Source organism: Blennius ocellaris (assembly GCF_963422515.1).
Source record: "Blennius ocellaris genome assembly, chromosome: 2".
NCBI lineage: Eukaryota > Metazoa > Chordata > Actinopteri > Blenniiformes > Blenniidae > Blennius > Blennius ocellaris.
The window spans coordinates 21609488-21629671 of NC_137651.1; the positions used below are offsets into that span (position 1 = coordinate 21609488).

The following is a 20184-nucleotide window of genomic DNA, read 5'->3' on the forward strand; positions in this document are numbered from 1 at the left end:
CAGCAATATTCCTTTACACTTGCTGCGACGTCCCAATGCGTCATCATTTCCACCCGCACCGTGGCTGAGGTGCCATAGTAGATACCTGCCTGGTGTTAATGAAGAGCTATGACGCTTCTGCGCTGATTTTTCACGCTGCATGCACAGATGAATGCACACCAGCTCGATTCCTCTCACAAGCACGGAGGGGGAGGGGGGGGGGCTACGGCTACGGCTACGGCTACGGCTACGGCTACGGCGAATGAGACAGGATTTTGAGGTCACACCAGAAACGGGGCGCCTGGGGCCCGCTCTGGGAGGCGGTCACTGATTGGACGCCTCGGGTGACACAACTGATGATGGACAGCACAGCATGCTCGATTTGACAAGGTCGTGTTGGGAGAACGCTTGACCACAACTCCACCGCATCCGGGCTGTAATCTGAGACTGATGCGAGCAGTTTTCTTTCGGGAAAAGAAAAATCCACAATAGTAAACTCCATGACATTTCATGAGGATGTGGGGATACTCTTATTTAAATAAATAAATAAATGAATAAACAAATTTCAAACAGCCCAACGCTCAAATCTATGATTGCTTTTATGATTCGCTTAATTTAAGTGGTTTAAAATATCATAACAGAGTCAAATAGAAGTATTATGTGCACTGCATGATCGCAAGTGGCTTATTTTATCTTTTCGCTCTAAAAGTGCCTAAAAGTGAAATGACTTGAATTTAATTCAATCATATTTTCTGATCATGTGACGCATCCAAACAAGAAACGAGTCAAATTTGGCCGCAGTGGATAAAAACCGTTCTGTTTAACAACAAAAAAAAAACATTTGTTTACATAGGAAATGTATATTCATTTTAAAATGTATTTTCTTTTAAAACAGATTTGACATTTTCATCTTGAACGCTGCATATTAAAAGTAGCCAACTATTTAAACTCTTTCAGATGTTTCAAGTGAAAAATCTAGCTTTTACAACACCAGTTTCTAAATATTTGGGACACTGCGTTAAATGCAAATGAAAACATGTCATACATTTTACAGTAACACATTTGACCATTTATTGGAATTGGTGCGTCATTTTGAATGTGATGCCAGAAATATTTCAAAACTTAGGATGGGGAGGGCAAGGAATGAAAACCACTTAATAATATTATGAAGACTAATTCAGTTAATTGGCAACAGGATTATGAGATTATTGAAAATGAAAGAGGCATGGCTTTTTTTTGATAGATACATTCTTTATGTTCCACGAGTAAAGAATGTTTTTCCTTTAGATTTGGAACTTGTTTTTATTCACACATAACAGAGCCTCCCAGTTTTTTGGGATTATAATTTATGCAACATGGAGATTTTTGAGGTTGTAGGTTGCAGAGGCATTGAAATACTGGATGTCACATATTTAGAGGTGTTTGTAATGTTTTGGTGGGATCATTAAATTGTAAATGAAAAGTGCAGAACCTTCATAAAGGCAGAGCTGTTGTACTAGATTTAGAGTTCAGTACGTTTCTTAAGAGAGCTTACTGCCAACAAAAAAAAATTATTAAAAACATCAAGTCAAGAACATTTAAAGCTTGCTTGGAAACCCGAGGCTAGTTTGGTAAAACTGCAAGTCTTCAACTTTTTTATAGTTTGGAACATCTGAAAAAAATTGCTTTAACACTCTTATGAAAGCACACGTTGCGTCCAGCATTAGCAATCAGCAGCCAGTGTCTCGGTGGTCAAGTGTTCTACTTAATGACCGACAGAGCGATGGACTCTGGTTATACTGAATGTGGTTCATAACATCTAGAGGTGAAAGGCGAGGAGACGAGAGGCTACGGATCGACCACGAAAATGGATGAACGACACGCTTTAGGCACGATGGCACTGACGGGCTGGACCCAGATCACGGTCCATCGGCGGATGGGATTAGCCCTGGGATGAAATGGCGGGGGTGGAGGTTGACAGTCGGTCGATTGGCGAACGAACCGGATGCGGGCGGACTCCAGGCATGCGGGCAGCCCGCATCGGTGGCTCTTACCACAACGGATATCCGGACCCGTTTGGACGGCCTCCTGAGCTCAGGAGACGTGGGGCTCTCCACATTGTTGTTTTTCTTCCAGCGGCGACCAAGAACAAGCACACAGCGTTAACGACAACCTCAGGGAACAGAAGCTAAAACACCCTCCTCGTAACGGCACTTTGCAAAAGGAAAATAAACTCCTGCACAAAATGTGGTACAGGAATTGTTTTTAAGGCTTTGAAACAAAGTGAGGGAGGTTTTATTCTGAGGCTGCCAGTGTGTGTGTGTGTGTGTGTGTGTGTGTGTGTGTGGGAGGTACTGTAGAGCGTGAAGGACTGTATGTGAGAGATAGCATAGGACTGAGTGTGGGTGGACAGAAAGTGTGAGCGACAGGATGCGAGCCAGTGTGTGTGTCCGTGTGAGGCTGCTGGTGTTGCTGGGTGTATTCGAGGACATGCCTCTCTCACCTCCAGGCCCTCGGCGTCCGGACTGGCGCAGAACAGGTTCTTCAGTGCAATGCCGGAATTATCATTTGGGCCTGTAAGAGAGACGGAAACAGATTAAGAGCCAGACATGAATTCTGAATCCTGAATTGTGTCCATTTGTACAAAGTCAAACCTCAGTGGAGGAGAGTTTCGATCCAACATCCATCTACAACTTGCTCTCAGGCCCCATTCACACAACAACATTGTAGTGTTTTGGGGGGTCTGTATACATGGCAACAGTGCTCAGGACCACTTAAAACACAACTTTTTCAAAAGGCTCTGACTTAATCTCCATGGAAATGGGGGGATAATGCAAGTTACAGTGTTTTCAAAATGTTGCCATGGAAATGTAAAACATTTCTGAAACTATAATATGAAAACGATGCAATTTAATTTGAAAAATCATGTAAATAGAAACTGAAAGCTCTTCGTTAAATTCTTTGTTTAGAACTTTAGTGCAATACTTTCTTAAACCAAGGAAAGTACATAACAATCGTTCCACTATTGCCACGTGTAGAAATGTGATCTGGTCCCAAACAAAAAGTAAGCGTTCTACCAATGTGCCTGGTTACACCTTAAGACAGATGTGCACAAACAGCAGCTATTAAAACAGTTGCTCAATGGTTAAAGTGACTTTGCCCATTCAGGAAAGAGAACGACACTCCCTTTTATGTTGCTTTGGGCTACATGTAAGTTACAGCTTCTCATCTTCCTGGCGAGAACTGGAGGGAAGCTTTACCCACAATAACACAAAGCTGTCAACAGTCTGCAGTAAGAAAAGCCCCCGCACTATTTGTTTAACATATGCCGCAGTAAAAAGGCTTTGATGGGAAGAAATCAGCAGCATTCTGCTTCAAGTGACCTGGCTCCAAACATCGTAAAGCTGTGTTGGTGAGCAAACAAAAGCCCACAGCCAGCTGGCTGCATCTCTTCTCTTAGACTGTATGGCAAACTGCTATCTCAGCCTTTTTTTTTTTTTTACATTCCCTCTCTTTGGAGTATGTCCAGAAGCAAACTTTCCCACTGCTCAGGAGGTGACACTCAGCTTCTGCTGTGTTTTCAGGTGCTGACAGGAGTACTCCAGGAGAGAACCGTGTTCAAAGCTGAGCCACAGATACAAACCAAACAATGACCAGAAAACGGAGCTTCTGCGGGGAGAGGCCTATAAAACACATGAGCAGCAAACTTTCTTCTATTATTCCACAAACGATATAGCAAGAACATTTGAGGACATTACATTTTTCATTAGGGAAGAGTAATTTAGTTTAAGCATTTTGTCATTCATAGAGGTTTTTTTTTAATTTTTTTTTACCACCATTAAACTTAATAATGCATTCAGCAATCATGGACATGACTGTTTTCTGCAGTCAAATAAAGATACTGACACCTCAGATTCAAACAACTAAACAAAAATGTAACTTTCTGAACTTTTATAATGTTAATGCCACTAAACAATGCTGAGAAATATTACATGTAAATGTACATGTCAAGATACTTGTCAAAAAGGCAGAATTTAACATGTTGGATAACATCTGATTATACAAGTGTCTGGTGAAAGAATATTTTCACCTTTCATGTGTGTATGTGTTTGTATGTATATATCAAACCTCTTTTGGATATTTAAGTGATATAAAACAGCAGGAGTGACAGTCAGCCTGATCAGATGCATGAAAACAGCAACAGAACTGAGCGGTAATTCACAGGAGGTGGCAGCCGTCTTTGCAGAACCCCTCTAACGCCTCCATGAGGCCTCCATGAGAACATCATTTCCTGACAAAACCTGAGGATTCCCGTTACTGATTCACTCATTAAATGAACATCAACCCAAGTTTCAATCAGCAAATTGGAAACTAAAGAACAAACCTCAGAGGTTAAAAAAAATGGTGTGATGAGATGAAAGAGAGAGAGAGAGGGAACGAGCAAAAGAGAGAGAGAAAGAGAGCAAAGGAGACAAAGAGACCTGAGAGAGCAAGCAGGAGAGGGAGGGAAAGGATTGATAGAGAGATGAAGATGATCTCTTATTGTTATGAATTTAGAGGCAGAGAGGCCATTCCCCCCACTCCGTCCACATCTATTAAATCTCCTTTTCCTCCTCGTTTCGATAGCCTCGTCTATTCATCATGTGGAAACCGTGTGTGTGTTTCTCTCATCTCTTACTGGTGGGGAGCTCAGCGGGTCGCTCCATGACTGAGGGTCTCTTCAGAGCAGGTTTGAGGGGCTTCTGAGGGACGGTACGAGTTGGACTGAAGGAGGACTCCTCGGTAGATATCTGGGGAGAGAGGGGGGGGGGGGGGGGTATGTCACAGCTCTCCAAAATTCCAAATCCTCAGAAAGCTGCTCTTCCTTCAACTCATCATCATTTCTTTTTGTGCTGACTCATTAGACAAATGGATGCACTTCTACTGAGTGATGAGATGGGGACAAATCAAAAACCGGGGTGAGGAGGGGGGAGAAGAAGTATGCTAACAAAGAAAAAAAAAAAAGAATGACAAAAAAAAATCTTTAGGCCTTGGTGCAAAGTCTCATGACTTCAGATGCAGCAATTTCTGTGACCTAAAAAAAGCCTGCTTTATTATTCGCTTGCTTCTGTTTATGAGTTTGTGAAACGTGGAGGACAAAAAAAAAAACCAGGAGAGAAAACAACGGGCTGTGATTCTGTGTTTGTACAAATCATCTATATTCTTAATCCACTGAGCTGATATCAGGTCCTAATGTGACGGAGGAGTGCTTCTTTTGTTACTGTGTATTATTTCACAATGCTGTTTTTTTTGGAGCAATTATAGAGCATTTCTTACATTCTCACAAATGTGGATTTAATGTGGTGAGTCAATGCAATGAAAAATCCCTATTTTGTTTAAGAAATTGGCTCATTGACAAATCAAGAACAAACAAGGGCAAACAATTATTCATAGGACCAGATAAAGTCCATGACGACTTCACAATCAAAACACATGGTGCAACTCTGACCACAGGGCTGGATCAGGATTATAGATGCAGATTCCATTTAATAAACAACAAGAACAAAGCTATTAAATTAGGTCTTCAAATTAATCTGTTGGTTCCACTGCTGGTTGTTTATGTAATGAAACATGCACATAAAGAACAATATGCTGCAAACATTGACAATGAGTGTACACAGGCATCCGTAAGGATTATTATTAAAGGGGACTGTCAACTATAAAACTACAAAGTCCCTGGTGATTGTTGTTATTGTCCATCTATTTGTGCACGTGTAGTACTAATTCAGCTATGATGAACATGCACAACAGCAGCATTTCAGAAATCTTGGAAGCAATTTTCAAAAAGTTGTGTTTTCAGTGGCTGCCGGCAGTATTTTCGTGCAGCCGGACACTCCAAAAAAACCCACAAAAGTTTTCACTTGTTATGGGGCCTCAAATTTATGGTAATTTCTGGACTATTCTTGTTCATGAATCATATGTGGTAAAAAAAAAAACAACAACAAAAAAACTTGATTGATTTTTGACTTGCGGCTGTGAGTTTGTGCAACTTCAACCTTCAGCATGTTGCTCAGAGCTTAATTCAGGTTTGGATCGTCATCCGGCAGCTTCTGCACGTCTTTTTATTTGGGGGGGGGGGGGCAATTATAAAATTATAGAGGGAAGAGATCCCATATCTCTAAGACTTCTCAGTTGTCATTGAATGGTGCACACAATTTGAATGCCAGTTGCCAGAACCACAAATTTGTCATTTAATTTCACACAATATGTCACATCACGTGAACTTTGAACCAGGTTTTGCTGAAATATTTGATGGTTTCTTTTGTTTTTGACAACTTTGTCGCGTGTTGTTGCAGCCCGGTCGGATAAGAAGACCAGTCAGACTGCTCACAGGCTGTGGCAGTCCCCTCACCTGGAAGCGAACCTCCTGACTGGCCCGCTGGCTGCCATCGTCGCTGCCTGGGTTGGACACCACCGACAGGCGCTTCTTCTCGGCCATGGCACGCTCCTTGATGTACTCCATCCTGCGGGGCCGGCCGAGCTGCTGCGAGAGCAGCGACTGCAGCTGAGCGCGCTCGATAGAGCCCAGCAGGATCATCGACTCTGGGAGAGGAAGACACAGAAAAGGCGAGGGCGGGAGGGAGAATAATGGAAAATCAGTAGGTGGAGGGCAGTTTTTGTGGAGGAGAGAGAATGAATAACCAGCGGGGGAGAGGAGAAAGTACGAGAAAAGACAGTGGAATTTATTTTTGGGGAGGGGTGAGTGAGCAGACTGCAGGAGTTTCCAAACACATGTTGCAGTGCTGCAGAGCCCAGTTATGTAACAAAAGCCCAGAATGCAGTAAATGTATGAGACTGTGTGTGTGTGTGTGTGTGTGTGTGTGTGTGTGTGTGTGTGTGTGTGTGTGTGTGTGTGTGTGTGTGTGTGTGTGTGTGTGTGTGTGTGTGTGTGTGTGTGTGTGTGTGTGTGTGTGTGTGTGTGTGTGTGTGTGTGTGTGTGTGTGTGTGTGTGTCAGCTTGCTTGCTTTAAGTAATTGCCTTTGTGACAGTACGTGCTGATTATGTATTTGGTTAAATGCCGCAGCTAATTGCTCCTGCACGATTGCGTAATTGAGACAATGCTGGAATACCAAATCTGCACTTGACTGAGGCGGGAGCTGCAGCGGGACCACGGCTGTCAATCAGTCACTCTAATGAGCACATCAGCAAGGTCGCTGAACTTTGTTTTCCTCCTTTTATCTGGATGGAGTGGAGGGGATAGTCGGCCGTCCAGCTCAACTAATGTCCAGCAAGGATTTCAGAGAAGTATCAGATTTTGGGATTAGCACACTTGCATTCACACAGGATTTACAATGGTAAAAAACAGATTTAGTTTTTTGTCGTGTCTTCTCGCCAGTGGGCGTTCAGAACATCTCACTTTTGTGGGGGGGTTCCTCCCTCCACACTAACGCTTCAGTTTTAGGCACACAGTTGGCAGACAAAAAACAACTGTTGTGAATGACATTAAATATCAGATGGAACCTCAACTATGGGGGAAATCACTATTTATTAAAGCAGTGATTTCTGTAGCCAAGTTACTTTCTTATCCCAGATGCTATTGGGATCAGATACAGCATATGTGCAGCTTAAATGACAACCAGGACCTGTTTATATTTATGTGCTATATTGCTGTCATTTAAAGTGAGAGCGCTCTTTACAAGTTAAAATCAGGTCTTAGGTCAAACTGCTCGAAATACTAAAGAGATAATGCAAATGTAGATTCAAGAAAACTGAAGTAAATGAGTGTCTATGATGCATCACAGCTCTGTTGCATCTAACGTATTTATAATTTCTGCTTGAAAATGTTTGCCCTAAAGTTGCAGCAAATAAATAAAAAAAAAAATCATGTTAGCTGTGAAGTAGTGAGAGATGTCGAGAAGCAGTGTTGTTTACATCGTCTGCACCCAGCAGGCCATGCTTATGATGTCGGAGATGAATGAAACCAGTGATGAATTGTACAGGTTATGATGGATATGATAGTGATGGATGAAGCATTTGGGTACTAGTCATGTGAGGGAAGAGGCTGATTGGGTTGGATATAAGGTGCAGCAAATAAAGGTACAGTAATATGAGCACATCATAGGAATTTGTATTTCACACACACACACACACACACACACACACACACACACACACACACACACACACACACACACACACACACACACACACACACACACACACACACACACACACACACACACACACACACACACACACACACACACACACACACACACACACACACACACACACACACACACACACACACACACACCATGTACAGTATGTGGGTGAGTGTTCGGGTGACTCACCCGCTGATTCCACCAATGCCAGAGTCTTGAGGTGACCCGTCAGGAGCACGTTGTGCAGGTCTCGGTAGCAGCAGTTGAGTGTGATGTACCGCACGTCCCGAACCATGATGTCCTCCACACGGATGTTGTACTTCCTGCAATGAGGTCAGCAAAAACATTTACATCAGAGGAAATACGACAAGCAAAAATATTTCCCGAATAGAATAAACAACAATGCTTTAAAAAGCATTGGTTTCTGCCTGGTTAAAATTGAGACCATGAGAGGGCACAACATCACGACGAAAGGGAACTTTCCTGAAAGCTGAAGGGACACTGGTCCATATCCATGGAAGTTTTACGGACACTCTTTATATAAATAGTGTCTGCAATAATTGAAATATGTTAAGAATCTTCTTGTAGAGAACGATATTGTATTGATTACCTGTGATGCCTGCGTTATGGGGTTTAACAGATGACAACTTGTGTATCAATGAGATTATCTGCATATAAAGGAGTGGAAAATACGAAACCCACCCACCTACATACCCACCCCATACAGCAAAAAACTTATACAAGCATATTTTTTAAACACGTTTTCCTGTTTTGGGAGTATTTCTCAACATTGTCGGTGCATCGACAAGATTATTTTGAGAGTTTCTCGACATTGATCCCATCCAGACACGTGTGAGGACGTCTTTCAGCTGACCGCTCAATTCAACAATCTGTTACAATGACGGTGTGCCGTGCCGTTCGGATGTCAGCGTCAGCGACAGAACAACTGTGTGTATGGTGAAGGAGGGGGGGTGACATTGTGTGAGCAGGTCTTGCCTCAGCAGAATCACCCCCCTCCCCCCTCCCTTCTGACTCCGCTTCCTGCCCACGCTTGCCAAAACCTGCGAACACGACAGCTCTATAGCTTCCGCTGCCAAGCCCCCGTGAGCAGAGCCAGGACACGGGGTCCGGCCAAGGCTCCACGACAACTCAAAAAAGTGCCGACCTCGCTTCAGAGTCCAAGTTGAATTGATGGCCATCCTCCTCAAGCGCCATTTCAATACAATAATGCACTGAATTGATGCCATCTTCAGAGATGAATGACACCGATAGGCGGTAACAAATCACCGGATCAGGCGCTAAATCCTTCAGAGCTACCGGGTTGAAGGATTGGACCCTTAACGTCGTCGCAGGAGGGGAAACGGAGCAGCAAGTCATGTTGCAGCTTCCACTTGGGAACAATTCTAAAAGTTAGCATTTATTCACAAACCGTTGAAAATGCAGGAAACTCAATGATTATAACAGGGTTAGTGTTTTGTTTGGGGTTTTTTTCAAGATGCTTATTGACACACTTGGTTGACCTATCAGGAAGTTGCGCTGCAGTATTAATGAGGCTGAAGATGGTCCGACAGAGAGGAACAAGATGCTGTAATTATACATCTGTTGATAATGCCATGGCAAGATGTATCAGATATAGAGATGAGAGGCAACAGGTACTTTTTAAAGAACGCACATCTGATTATTAAAGTGTGCTGGCAATTTAATTTTACTTCAGTAGTGGATTCAAACTTCAAACTGCTCGATGTTTACAGGTGTATTTGTGTTTGAGGTATTTGTTTCCTGCACACCATAGAGGAAAACTGAGCCGTGGTTGTGGCGCTCTCAGCATTGAAAGAGGGGCAACAGCGTTAATATTTTAGTGGAATTACTTTTGACACAGGAAGTAGTTTCTATGTGGCGAGGTATGTGGGCTTCTCACTCTAACAAGAACCTGAGCTGAATATTTTCAACATCATTTTTGGATGTTGGGATAAAAAAATAAAAAACAAATCACTCAAAAGAACAATGTCATTATTGAGCCAAAGGTGTCACAGGGTCTGAAACTAAAAAGTTTCACTTCCCTCTACAAAAGAAACAAACTTTTATACATGTATGAAACATTTTGCTTTCTGAAGCGGCTCTGGTGAAATAACTCGCCTTAATATTCTCTCTTATTAAAATGCACTGCTATGAAAATGAAATATTTACATTTTGTAATAAACTCTGTGTTTAGTACACTTTCAGCAGCTGTTGAGAAATCATTAGTAGGTTCAGTTTATGACTCGAGGCACTGCAGATTTCATTTGCCAATAACTGCAGCTGAAATTGTACGTTTGTCACTTTACAATTTTAATTATACCATTTAGTTTGCGCTGATCCCTCAAAATAACTGCAATCTCATGGAACTAAGTAAATGCGAGAGCGCAAACACCCATTTTCTTCACATCTGTCGTAATTATTATTGACTATTATTAAATCATTGTTTATGCCAAAGAGGTATTTGCTACTAGTGCATTTTAAAGGTCACAAGAAACCATGGTTTCCTTAAAAAACTAAATGTGACAAATGTCAAAATATAATTGTTCACCTTAAAACCTTTATGTTAAATGCTCAGAACATGGACTCTGCTGTCAGAGAAATGTTATACGTTGTTATTGAACATTCACAATAACACATACCGTACCTATCAATTGCAGGACTTTCTTTTTTTAAAGTGGGGTGAAATTTAAAAAAAATACCCATAACTGGGGGAAAAAAAATACAATTGTTCACAAATTTTCTGTACTTTTAACAGAATAGAATAGAAATACTTGATTACAACCAGAGGGAAATTGTTCAACCTTATCCCAGCTCAGCTTTTGTTCCAATTTGGCTTTAAAGTTTAATTAACAGAATACCTGTCAAAAAGTGGTGACTAAAATACCTTAATAGGTATGAAAACAGTATTTTATTGATATATTTTTTCATGTTCTTACTAGAAAGTACATCATTTGTGAGGAAACATCAGCAAGGTTGCAGCAAACACATTTTTTTTCTAAGGTTGAATTGTGTGCTTTTTAATCTGCATAAAATGTACAAAAGTGAAAAAAAGCAAACAGACTTTACAAGAAGCAAGAAAATGTTCCTTCTTCTGGTAGATTTGTAGCCTTTTTTAAATTTGCTGGTGGATCTAAGGGAATATTCTAATGGCCGCCTCTGAACTGACTACAACCGCTGCCAACACCAATTCCTCTCGAGATATTAAAGGCAGCTGTTGAAATTTGATTGTTTTTCTCTTTCTCCTAATTGAACAGCCTCCTTTCCCGTGCATGGACTGGGTGTCTGATGAGTATGAGTTCTCGTCTGCTAATCCTGGGCTTATAGATTTTAACCAAGACAAACAGATTTATAAAGGTTGGAAATCCAGCCTTCATGGACCATACATCTTGTTTGGACTGGAGTGGAGAGGCTTTTCATGTGTGGATGTTCGGCAGGTGTGTGTGTGTGTGTGTGTGTGTTCAATATGTGAGAGGAAGGCGCGGGAGACGACGAAAGCAAGGCAGTAATGATCCGGAGAAAACATGATCATCTCCCGCAGACTCGCTTCCCGTCAGACGAGCACAGACAACAGTGGACCGTAGACAAAACTATAATTGGCCATTATGAAATGCTAAGAAACACAATGTGACAGATGGGAAACAAACGACTGCACGCACGCACACCCCCAGACGCACGCACGCACACACAAACACACACGAGAAGCAATGTTATGTAATTGTTCCCACACTTTTTGTTTCAAATGCCACTCCAGCAGCAGAGAGAAGATGTGGAAAAGGTTTTTTTATGAGCCACTGGGCATGATTAGAGAAGGTCCATTGCATCTAGAGTGGAAACATATCTGTGATCTGTGTGCGTGTGCGTGTGTGTGTGTGCGCGTGTGCGTGTGTCCATATCTGCAAAAGGTGTGCTGAAATAAAAGATAAGAAATCCAATTCTCTCCGTGTCTGTGTGGGTGTGAGCAAATGTGCATGGCATCATATGTGCATGTCGCACGGCAGGTGTTACACAAGTGTTCCTGCATAAGTGCGCAATCTGTGTGTGTGTGTGTGTGTGTGTGGGTGTGAGATGGCTAAGTTCCAGTGTAAATCAAAAACATGCTCAGATTGGAGGGGGCTGCTCTACCTGAAGAGATGTGCATACATGCACACACACGTATACGGAACAGTTACGTGGAAATGGAAGGAAGAAACTCCAATGTACATTTGATGCTCAGCTTCAGAGGAAATTATACCAGCCAATAAACCTCCAGAATTAACTATTTTAAAGGTGCAGCAAGTAAAGATTAAAAATGAGTTTAATGACTCATTGCACCATCTGGTGGTTCGAAGAGGTATTACAAGACTAAATCTGCAGAGGCGACTGGATTAGCTGGATAATTTAATAATTGCAGCAAAATACAAGGATAGATGAGATTATGTTGATCAATCCATCAGTTGCAGAGCACTGTACCCAATCACAACTATTTAAATTTGTAAACGTAAGCCAGCAATATTGTAAACTGTACCTTAAAAGTAAATGTGCAGATCTTGAGTCTCAGAATGTGTCCGATCTACTGTTAACATACACGACTGCAATTGTTTTGCGCAGCAGCGAAAGCCATCGTGTTTGTGTTTGAGTGTGTCACGTACTCATGGTGACCCCAGCCAAGCTCGGGTAGGTAGGGCAGCTTCTTGATCCTGATGATGGAGTCATAGAGAGAGGGCTGCAGGGACTGGGCCACGGCGTTGGCCAGGATCACCGCTATCATCACCGGCAGGATATGAGAGATCTGGCCAGTCAGCTCGAACACTATGACCGCTGTGGAAACCGTGTGGGTGACCGCTCCCGACAAGGCCGCAGCACCTATGGGTGGGGGAGAGGACGGGGAAGTGAACAAAAAAATTAAAAATAGAGAGTTCAGTACAGAGACTATCCAGATCAGTGGTTTACAAAATGGAGCCTTGGACGGTCAAGAAGGTCACTTTGGGAGACTCTGGGGATCGACATATCAAAATGAGAGGATATTCAATCAGATTTCAAAAAAGCTTTTTACTTTCTTCTGTATAAATACCACAATTCAAGCATTTGTAAACTGACTGGCACAGAATGAAAGCTGCTGCTGTTAGCAGTGCTGACCACACTCTATCATTTACCCAGAGACGCTCTAATCCTGGTCCACCTGTGAAGATAAAACAGCTCAATAACTTCACAAGGTGTTTTCCCATATAACTCAGCTGAAGGTAAAGTCTTTGTTAAGTTAATAGAATACATTTAGTCTGACTACACAGTGCTACATTATTTAGGACAGTGAAAAAGTGTTTGTGAAAGTAAGAAAAAAAAGTCAACATTTGTTTTATGAACTACCATGATGATGTAGCGCAGTTAGCATTGGGAATTCACCCTGCCTCTGAAGACATGTTTGAAATTAAATTTGTTCAGAGAAAAAAAAAAGATTCAATAATTGAACAGATGTTGGTCTAAAAAGAAAAAAAGACAATGTGGTAGAGAATGATTTAGACCTTGGACCCATCCAATGACTTCCCATTAAGCCATTCTGTAGAACCATTATGGCCGCGACACCACAATGGGCAATGATTATGTGCCTTCTTCACCATTGTGGCTCAATAATAATAGTTTTCATACTGGTCCCCTGAGCATTGTGGGAGGAGGAACTCTGTGGTACTTGGTTGGTAAAAACTACCCCATTATTGATTCTTCTGCTTTTCAGACGATTCGAACTTCTTCTTATCCATGGCTTGTAACGTACAAGTAAAACGGAGCACTTAGGTGCCGTTTACAAGAAACGTCACTGACAATGACAATACAACTTTTTGAAAATGGTTTCAAAAGGTGAAACTTCTTGAAAACACTTCTAACTCTGTATCAGTGGCAATGGGGGGGAAAAAAACAACTTTTTGAAAATAAATTGCTCGGGCTCCTATACGGCGGTATAGGAGACGGTAACAGTGTTGCTGTAGTGAATAGTTTTTCTGCACATGCATAACTACTGTCGATGGACAGTAACAGCGATGGCAGCCTCCAGAGTGTCATGACTCCCAATCCATATTCTTCCTGGACTTGGTAGTTTTATAACTGAGAGTCACTCATGATAGTCTGTCCATACAAATGCCTGAGTAATCGCCATTGTTAATGTTTAGAATGTACTGTTCTATGTGCATGTGTGTTATTATTAAAAAAACAAAACAGCACCCACTGCTGGCCGTGCATGAAAATGTAGTTTTTAGCATTTGTGTCGTTTGGATGCAAACAGACATCATTTTCAAAACCTTTCTGAAACAAAAATGATGCATTTTCAGTTGAAATGTTGAGTAAACAGGGCCTTAATCTACTAAAAGTTTGGCATTCTTTGTTGTAGGTACTTCTGACATTTTCTTACATTTCTATTGTGGTAATACGATGTGCTATGTAATTTGCAGCTGTGATTCTTAATGTGCACCAATTTAAAATGTTACATCAGAACAAACTCTTGTCCTCTTTATGAGCGTGCACGCTGCATGTGGTCATGCTGGTTTCAACGCACTGTAAACAAATGCAGGACATCAATATTACTGAAGCTGCATTCTAGAACATTTCTATTATCCCTATAGATGATAGGGATGACAGTCCAGTGTTATCGATCGAGTGTACAGGGCAAAACTTCGGGATTAGAGATGAATTTGCTCCAAGGGTCTGAGTCACGTTCCTCTTATCGTTTTTTTTTTATTTCTCTCGCTCTCCTTCGCACTCTCAACTTGCCAAACCAAATTCACACACTTCTCCACACATCTTCTCTCATATGTCCGTGAGGCAAGAAAAAAAAAATCCACTCATTCAACTAATTCAATACAAAAGGGAACTTCAATATTTTCTAATCTTCTTTCCCCCCTTTCTATAAAGGTGTTGTGAAAGTGATGTGATGTGACAGCAGACTAAAGCAGCATGAGAAGGAATGAGACTTCACACTAACGGGGAAAAACTGATGAGTCCAATCACACGGACGGGAGAAAGAAACAAAACAAACGAAAGCTGCAAAATAAAAGCAAAGGCGGTTCTGATGAAGTCTGTGTGCGCCATCAAAAATCTGACTCTCTGCCAATGCTAAAGTTTGCTTTCTACTGGCAGATCAAGGAGGCTCACAACAGTGTCAGGACTTTAAAAAAGGTTGAGTCATCTGCCCCAGTGTGGCAAAACATCATCATCATCCTCATCATCAGAAAAACAGCAGCAGCACAGACAGAATCAGCAGGGCCATCAACAGGTATCACTGTAACACCGTCACGAACGTCTCCACTGTCATCACGCGGGGCGTGTAATGAAAATGAAACAGTAGATCCAAGCAGAGCAATAAGTTTGAAGCTGAAAAGATACAAGTTATACAAAAATGTAAAATATTTAGAACTCTACTGTACAGCCAGTACATACCATATTTCATGAGCTAGAGCTTTTAGTTGCTTGGCTAGTCACGCAACCTAAATTAGGACGCAAAATATCATAATATAGTGGTACATAGCATCTTGGACCTCTAGAATCCTGATACTATGCCGTTATTACTGGTTTGTTTGACTGACAAGTATAGAAAATGTTGCCCAAACATAAATAATTTCACTAAAACTTAAATATGCAGCAGGAAATGGAAACAAAGTATTAAAAAACGACTTCAGCGTGTACAAGAACCTTGTGATAGAAAAAAATCGATTAGTGTTTTCTTGACTATAAGTTGCTCAGTTTCTCAAGTGTTTGAATGGCACAACTTATTTCAAGAAGTGACGTCTTCTGGAGGTATGGAAATAACATCTTAATTGAGATGAGGGCCACTGTGTCTCAGTGAGCTATGGTGTGGGAATACATGCAGCATTATGTACCTGAGTTGAAGAGGACCTTTCCTGAAGAAGACATGGTCTGAATTAGGGCTGTACAATATATTTCAAATTTACCATAATTGCAACATGTATTGCAAAAAACTAACCGAGATACATATAATCATGGTAGCTTATGTCAGAGCATATGTCAACTGATAACTTAAAAGGAAAAAAAAAAATGTTGTAAAAGGACAGGTTTGAAGCCATTTCCCAAAAAATATCACGCATTTCTATTTGCTTTCACACTTGTGAAGTGACCAATTTCATGTTTTGCTTGTTCAGCCAAGAAGAATTTGGCCAAACACAGATTTACCAACATTATCAAACACAGTTATTCATAATCCTCAATTACAAAAGAATTGGAAAAAAATGCAGACTTCATCCTGATTTACTCAGGTAACTAATAGGACTGATTCATTAAACATGTTGCCTGAAGAAAAACTGATCCCAATGAACAATTTTCATCCTTCGATGAACCTGCATGTACGGTACTTCTTCTCTCGGGTCAAAAGCTTCTTTTTTCCTCTGGTTTCCTGGCTGTCCATAAGCAACACTGAGCCAGTGTCCTTGGAGCTCATAAAACATTTCAGATTGTGTTTCTCTGACAATACAGCATTCAGGATGAAGTCTCAGAAACGTGGCGTTCGCAAACTACTAATGCTTTTGCGATTGGCTTTATCTGGAAGTGCAGTAGCTTGTATCTCACTTTACCTAACTACCAACAAGCTGCTCTTGTTTGAGCCTTGGTTTCCTGGCTGTTGTGTAAACACTCTCCAGCATGTAGTCAGTACAGAGTTTCTGGGTATTTATGGTATATTACAAATCAAAAATACAGGTTAATGCAGGTTTTTTTTGTCATTGCTGAAGTTAAGTATATATATATACGTATGTCATTTGAGGCAATTTTTTTTTGCTCTAAGTGACAAAAACCTGTATATCAGGATACCACCGAATACTTTTTTTTACTTTATTGTTTGCATAAAGTGATCCATTTATGCACTTTGTATATTAACAACCACGCAACATCCTATAGGGGTAAAAAAAAAGAAGAAAAACACTGAAATTCTCAGCGCCAGCTATATGCTGGTCTGAAAGTGTCTTCTGCTTGTGCTTGATTGTTGCACCCAGGCTGAATAGTTTCCCCACCTCCAATTTGTTCAAAACATGAGGAAACTGTTTTGCGAGCATTTTTTTTCCCTTTCTGTAATACCATTTTGTGTGTTCCTTGGACACTTTAGAAGCCCTTGCATATGCAACGACTTTTACTCAAGCTCTATTGGGTCGGAATAAATCTAACAACTTTTCAGAGAAAAATTTGGAGGAAAAAAAAAAACTAAAAAACAACCATCTGCAAATAAAGTGAAACTGTTATTACTGTGATCGTTAGCCTGCGAAAAACCGAACAGTGCCAGTTATGTAATTTTGTTGGTGAGAGGACCCCCGACGCCTCTTCGCACCATCTATTTTCGCAGAGGACTGCATGCCTCACATGGAAATCACACTCTACCCTGAACGTGTACAACAGAAGTACGAGATCCTGGTCCCGCAGGGTCAGTGCAGCGTTATTTCAATGTACTGTTGCTCCACAATACCTGAATCTAGTGGATGTGTCATCACCCATCTCTTCAGAAAGCCTGATAACAAACCGCAGATTACAATCAGGTGTGCTGAAGAAGATACGTCTTTAACACGTACTGCAGGATTGGATGAAGTGGAAACTTTCCAGACACATTTGCATTATATAAGTAGTTAGTGTTTCATCATCCTGATTCATAGGTTTTTACAACACGGTCAAAGTCGCTGATTTGGCTGTAGCATTATTATGATTTATATGTTTGAGAAGTTTTGAAACTGGAGTTGGAGAGATTCCTGATTCCAGATTGAGTAAAGAAGACAGGCCCTCGATTTGATCTGATTAGCGACAAGAGAAAGAGGCCGTGTAGGAAAATGGAAAATACATGAGTGGTGGATATAAAATGCAGCAGTGCAGTGAGTGAAAAACTGACTGATACAACATTCCAGGTCGTATTTAATGATCAGTTTAAAGATGATTACATAAGGAACATGAATCTGTGTGCATGTGAAAAGTTTTTTGTTTCATGAGGCAACAACACAATGTCCCTGTCTCAGCAGGAGTTACTGATTACACAACAACTGGCACTTTCAATTTCCAGACTTCTTCGGAGGACAACAGCACATAACAACGGCACCATGAGCTGTGAAAGTAGCCGGTTTTGTCAGCGGATGTCTGAACTGTGGTGAAGGCTTTTCTCATGCTCTGGAAATTTCTTCCCGTCTACAGTGTGAAGAGTCAGATTTCCTCAATTAATCCGTTCATAGGAAGTATTAACATGAACTCTTAGGAGACTGTGGAGAATACTCAATTTGACTCATTCGCTCTTGTAAGAACAGAGTAAAACGCACAGAAACCTGAAAATGTTTCACATCGAATGGCACATAGCGATTGGAAACACCTGAGCAATCAGGAGAATGATCAGTCAGTGGCTGAACAGAAACATGTCTTCAGCTTACCCACGACGGCGTAGCCTCCCGGTACAATGGGGTAAATGGTGCCATCTGTATTAATGCCATCTGGGAACCAGGCTGCCATGCTTTCTCCGACCAGACGACCAAAAGCTGCCCCTGAAATACACGCACAAACACCACCCAAGAAAACATTTTTAAATGGCTGGGAGCAGGAAATGTGTAACTTTTTTTAAAAGTGAATACTAAATACTTTTTACAGGCTTCAGTGTGACCGTTTTGACGACATGTAGGCTAACATGGCTTGAAAGTGACACCGTGACCACGAAATGACATGTTCAGCTTTGGTTCACAAAATAAATCCTTAGCTACTAAAACATTTGATGGTGGGCCAGTAGGTGGTGATACACGCTACACAGTGCTAAGTGATGCAATTAGAACTGCTATTGCTGACCAATCATACATAAACGTCAATCTATAATAATTGAATGTGGCACATTTCCATATAAACATGTGCACAAAAAGAAACAATAGGACTTTATATAGCAAATAACTTATATAGGATTTGCTTCTAAATGATTTTTTTGAATGATTTTACCATGCAAGTTGCATATTCCATCTACTGGGAGCAATCTGGGTTCTAATGTCTTGCTCAATTACACTTTAACACATGGAGAGATGGGGGATCAAACCTGCAACCTCAAATTCAGATACGACTACTCTACAAACCGAGCCAAAGCCACCGTGAGTTATTACATACTGGAAAAGTTATCCCCATAATCATTGAAAAAAATATGTATTTTGCTGAATATGTGCCGATTCTGACTTTAATCAAGCGTGCACGTGAAATACAGTCAGTCGGTCGAGCCCAGGAAGTAGTGTTGGGTACTTATGGGAATTCCATACTACAAAGTTGGACTTGTCTGTTCTGATCAATTCCGCGGCAACATTCATATTGCAGTTAAAAGTGAATCAAATTCAGCATTTTTGGCCATATGTAACCCGTATCTGATATTTGATAATGTACTAACCAAGAAAAACGGGATTTTTTCGGTTGTGACCCAGGGTTTCATTAGTGGTTGCTAAACTGGACACAAATCCAACATTTTCTGAATCCAAATGATTCAGCAGAAGACTTGTACATGTCACGAGAGAGAAGATCTCAAATTATAAGCTGGCTATTCCAGATTGGCCTCATTTTCCACTGGATGGAAATCGTCATGAGTCCCCATTCGTTGCAATGGTGGATAAAATATTGGCATATTTTGCTTCTCTCACCTTAACAAACATTTCTTATCAGGGACGGCAGAGGACCGTATACTAGATTTGGATAGATTGAGGAATGTTTTGTTTTCAGCTTTTTGCACATCGTTTTTCAGATGCTCCTCGACTCTTCAGAGATTCCGTTCAGGTATTATGATCCCAATGTAATCCCATTGAATCTGGCTTCAAGTCTTATAAAATACGTTTTTGGGTTTTTTTTTTTGTCTTTTTCCTCAAGCGGGCAGTGTAAGAATCTATTTTCTCTCTGGCAGACATTTCTTGCCTTGCTGCTCTGATACACACACACACAAATACACACAAACAAAGGCTATTTGTTCCTTACCGATGACAAATACTGGCATGAAGGCTCCGCAGGGCACCGGGATGGTGGTGGCCAGGGCAGACATCCAGAACTAGAACAGAAGAAAGAAGCAGATGAAGAAAGACAGCAAGATAAAAGAACAGGGTGGCATTTCAAT

General features: G+C 41.2%; 1 protein-coding gene across 1 annotated transcript in view; it reads right to left on the minus strand.

Moving 5' to 3' along the window:
• LOC308138142 (chloride channel protein 2-like) overlaps window positions 1-20184 on the minus strand; it is a gene marked incomplete at both ends in the record, with an annotated part of 138964 nt that overhangs the window by 19140 nt on the left and 99640 nt on the right. The window contains 8 exons of the mRNA XM_080507129.1: window positions 2013-2087; window positions 2462-2532; window positions 4637-4748; window positions 6350-6540; window positions 8292-8425; window positions 12749-12962; window positions 18491-18601; window positions 20049-20118. Of these exons, the coding sequence (XP_080363255.1) occupies window positions 2013-2087; window positions 2462-2532; window positions 4637-4748; window positions 6350-6540; window positions 8292-8425; window positions 12749-12962; window positions 18491-18601; window positions 20049-20118 (978 nt within the window). The remainder of the gene's footprint in view (window positions 1-2012; window positions 2088-2461; window positions 2533-4636; window positions 4749-6349; window positions 6541-8291; window positions 8426-12748; window positions 12963-18490; window positions 18602-20048; window positions 20119-20184) is intronic.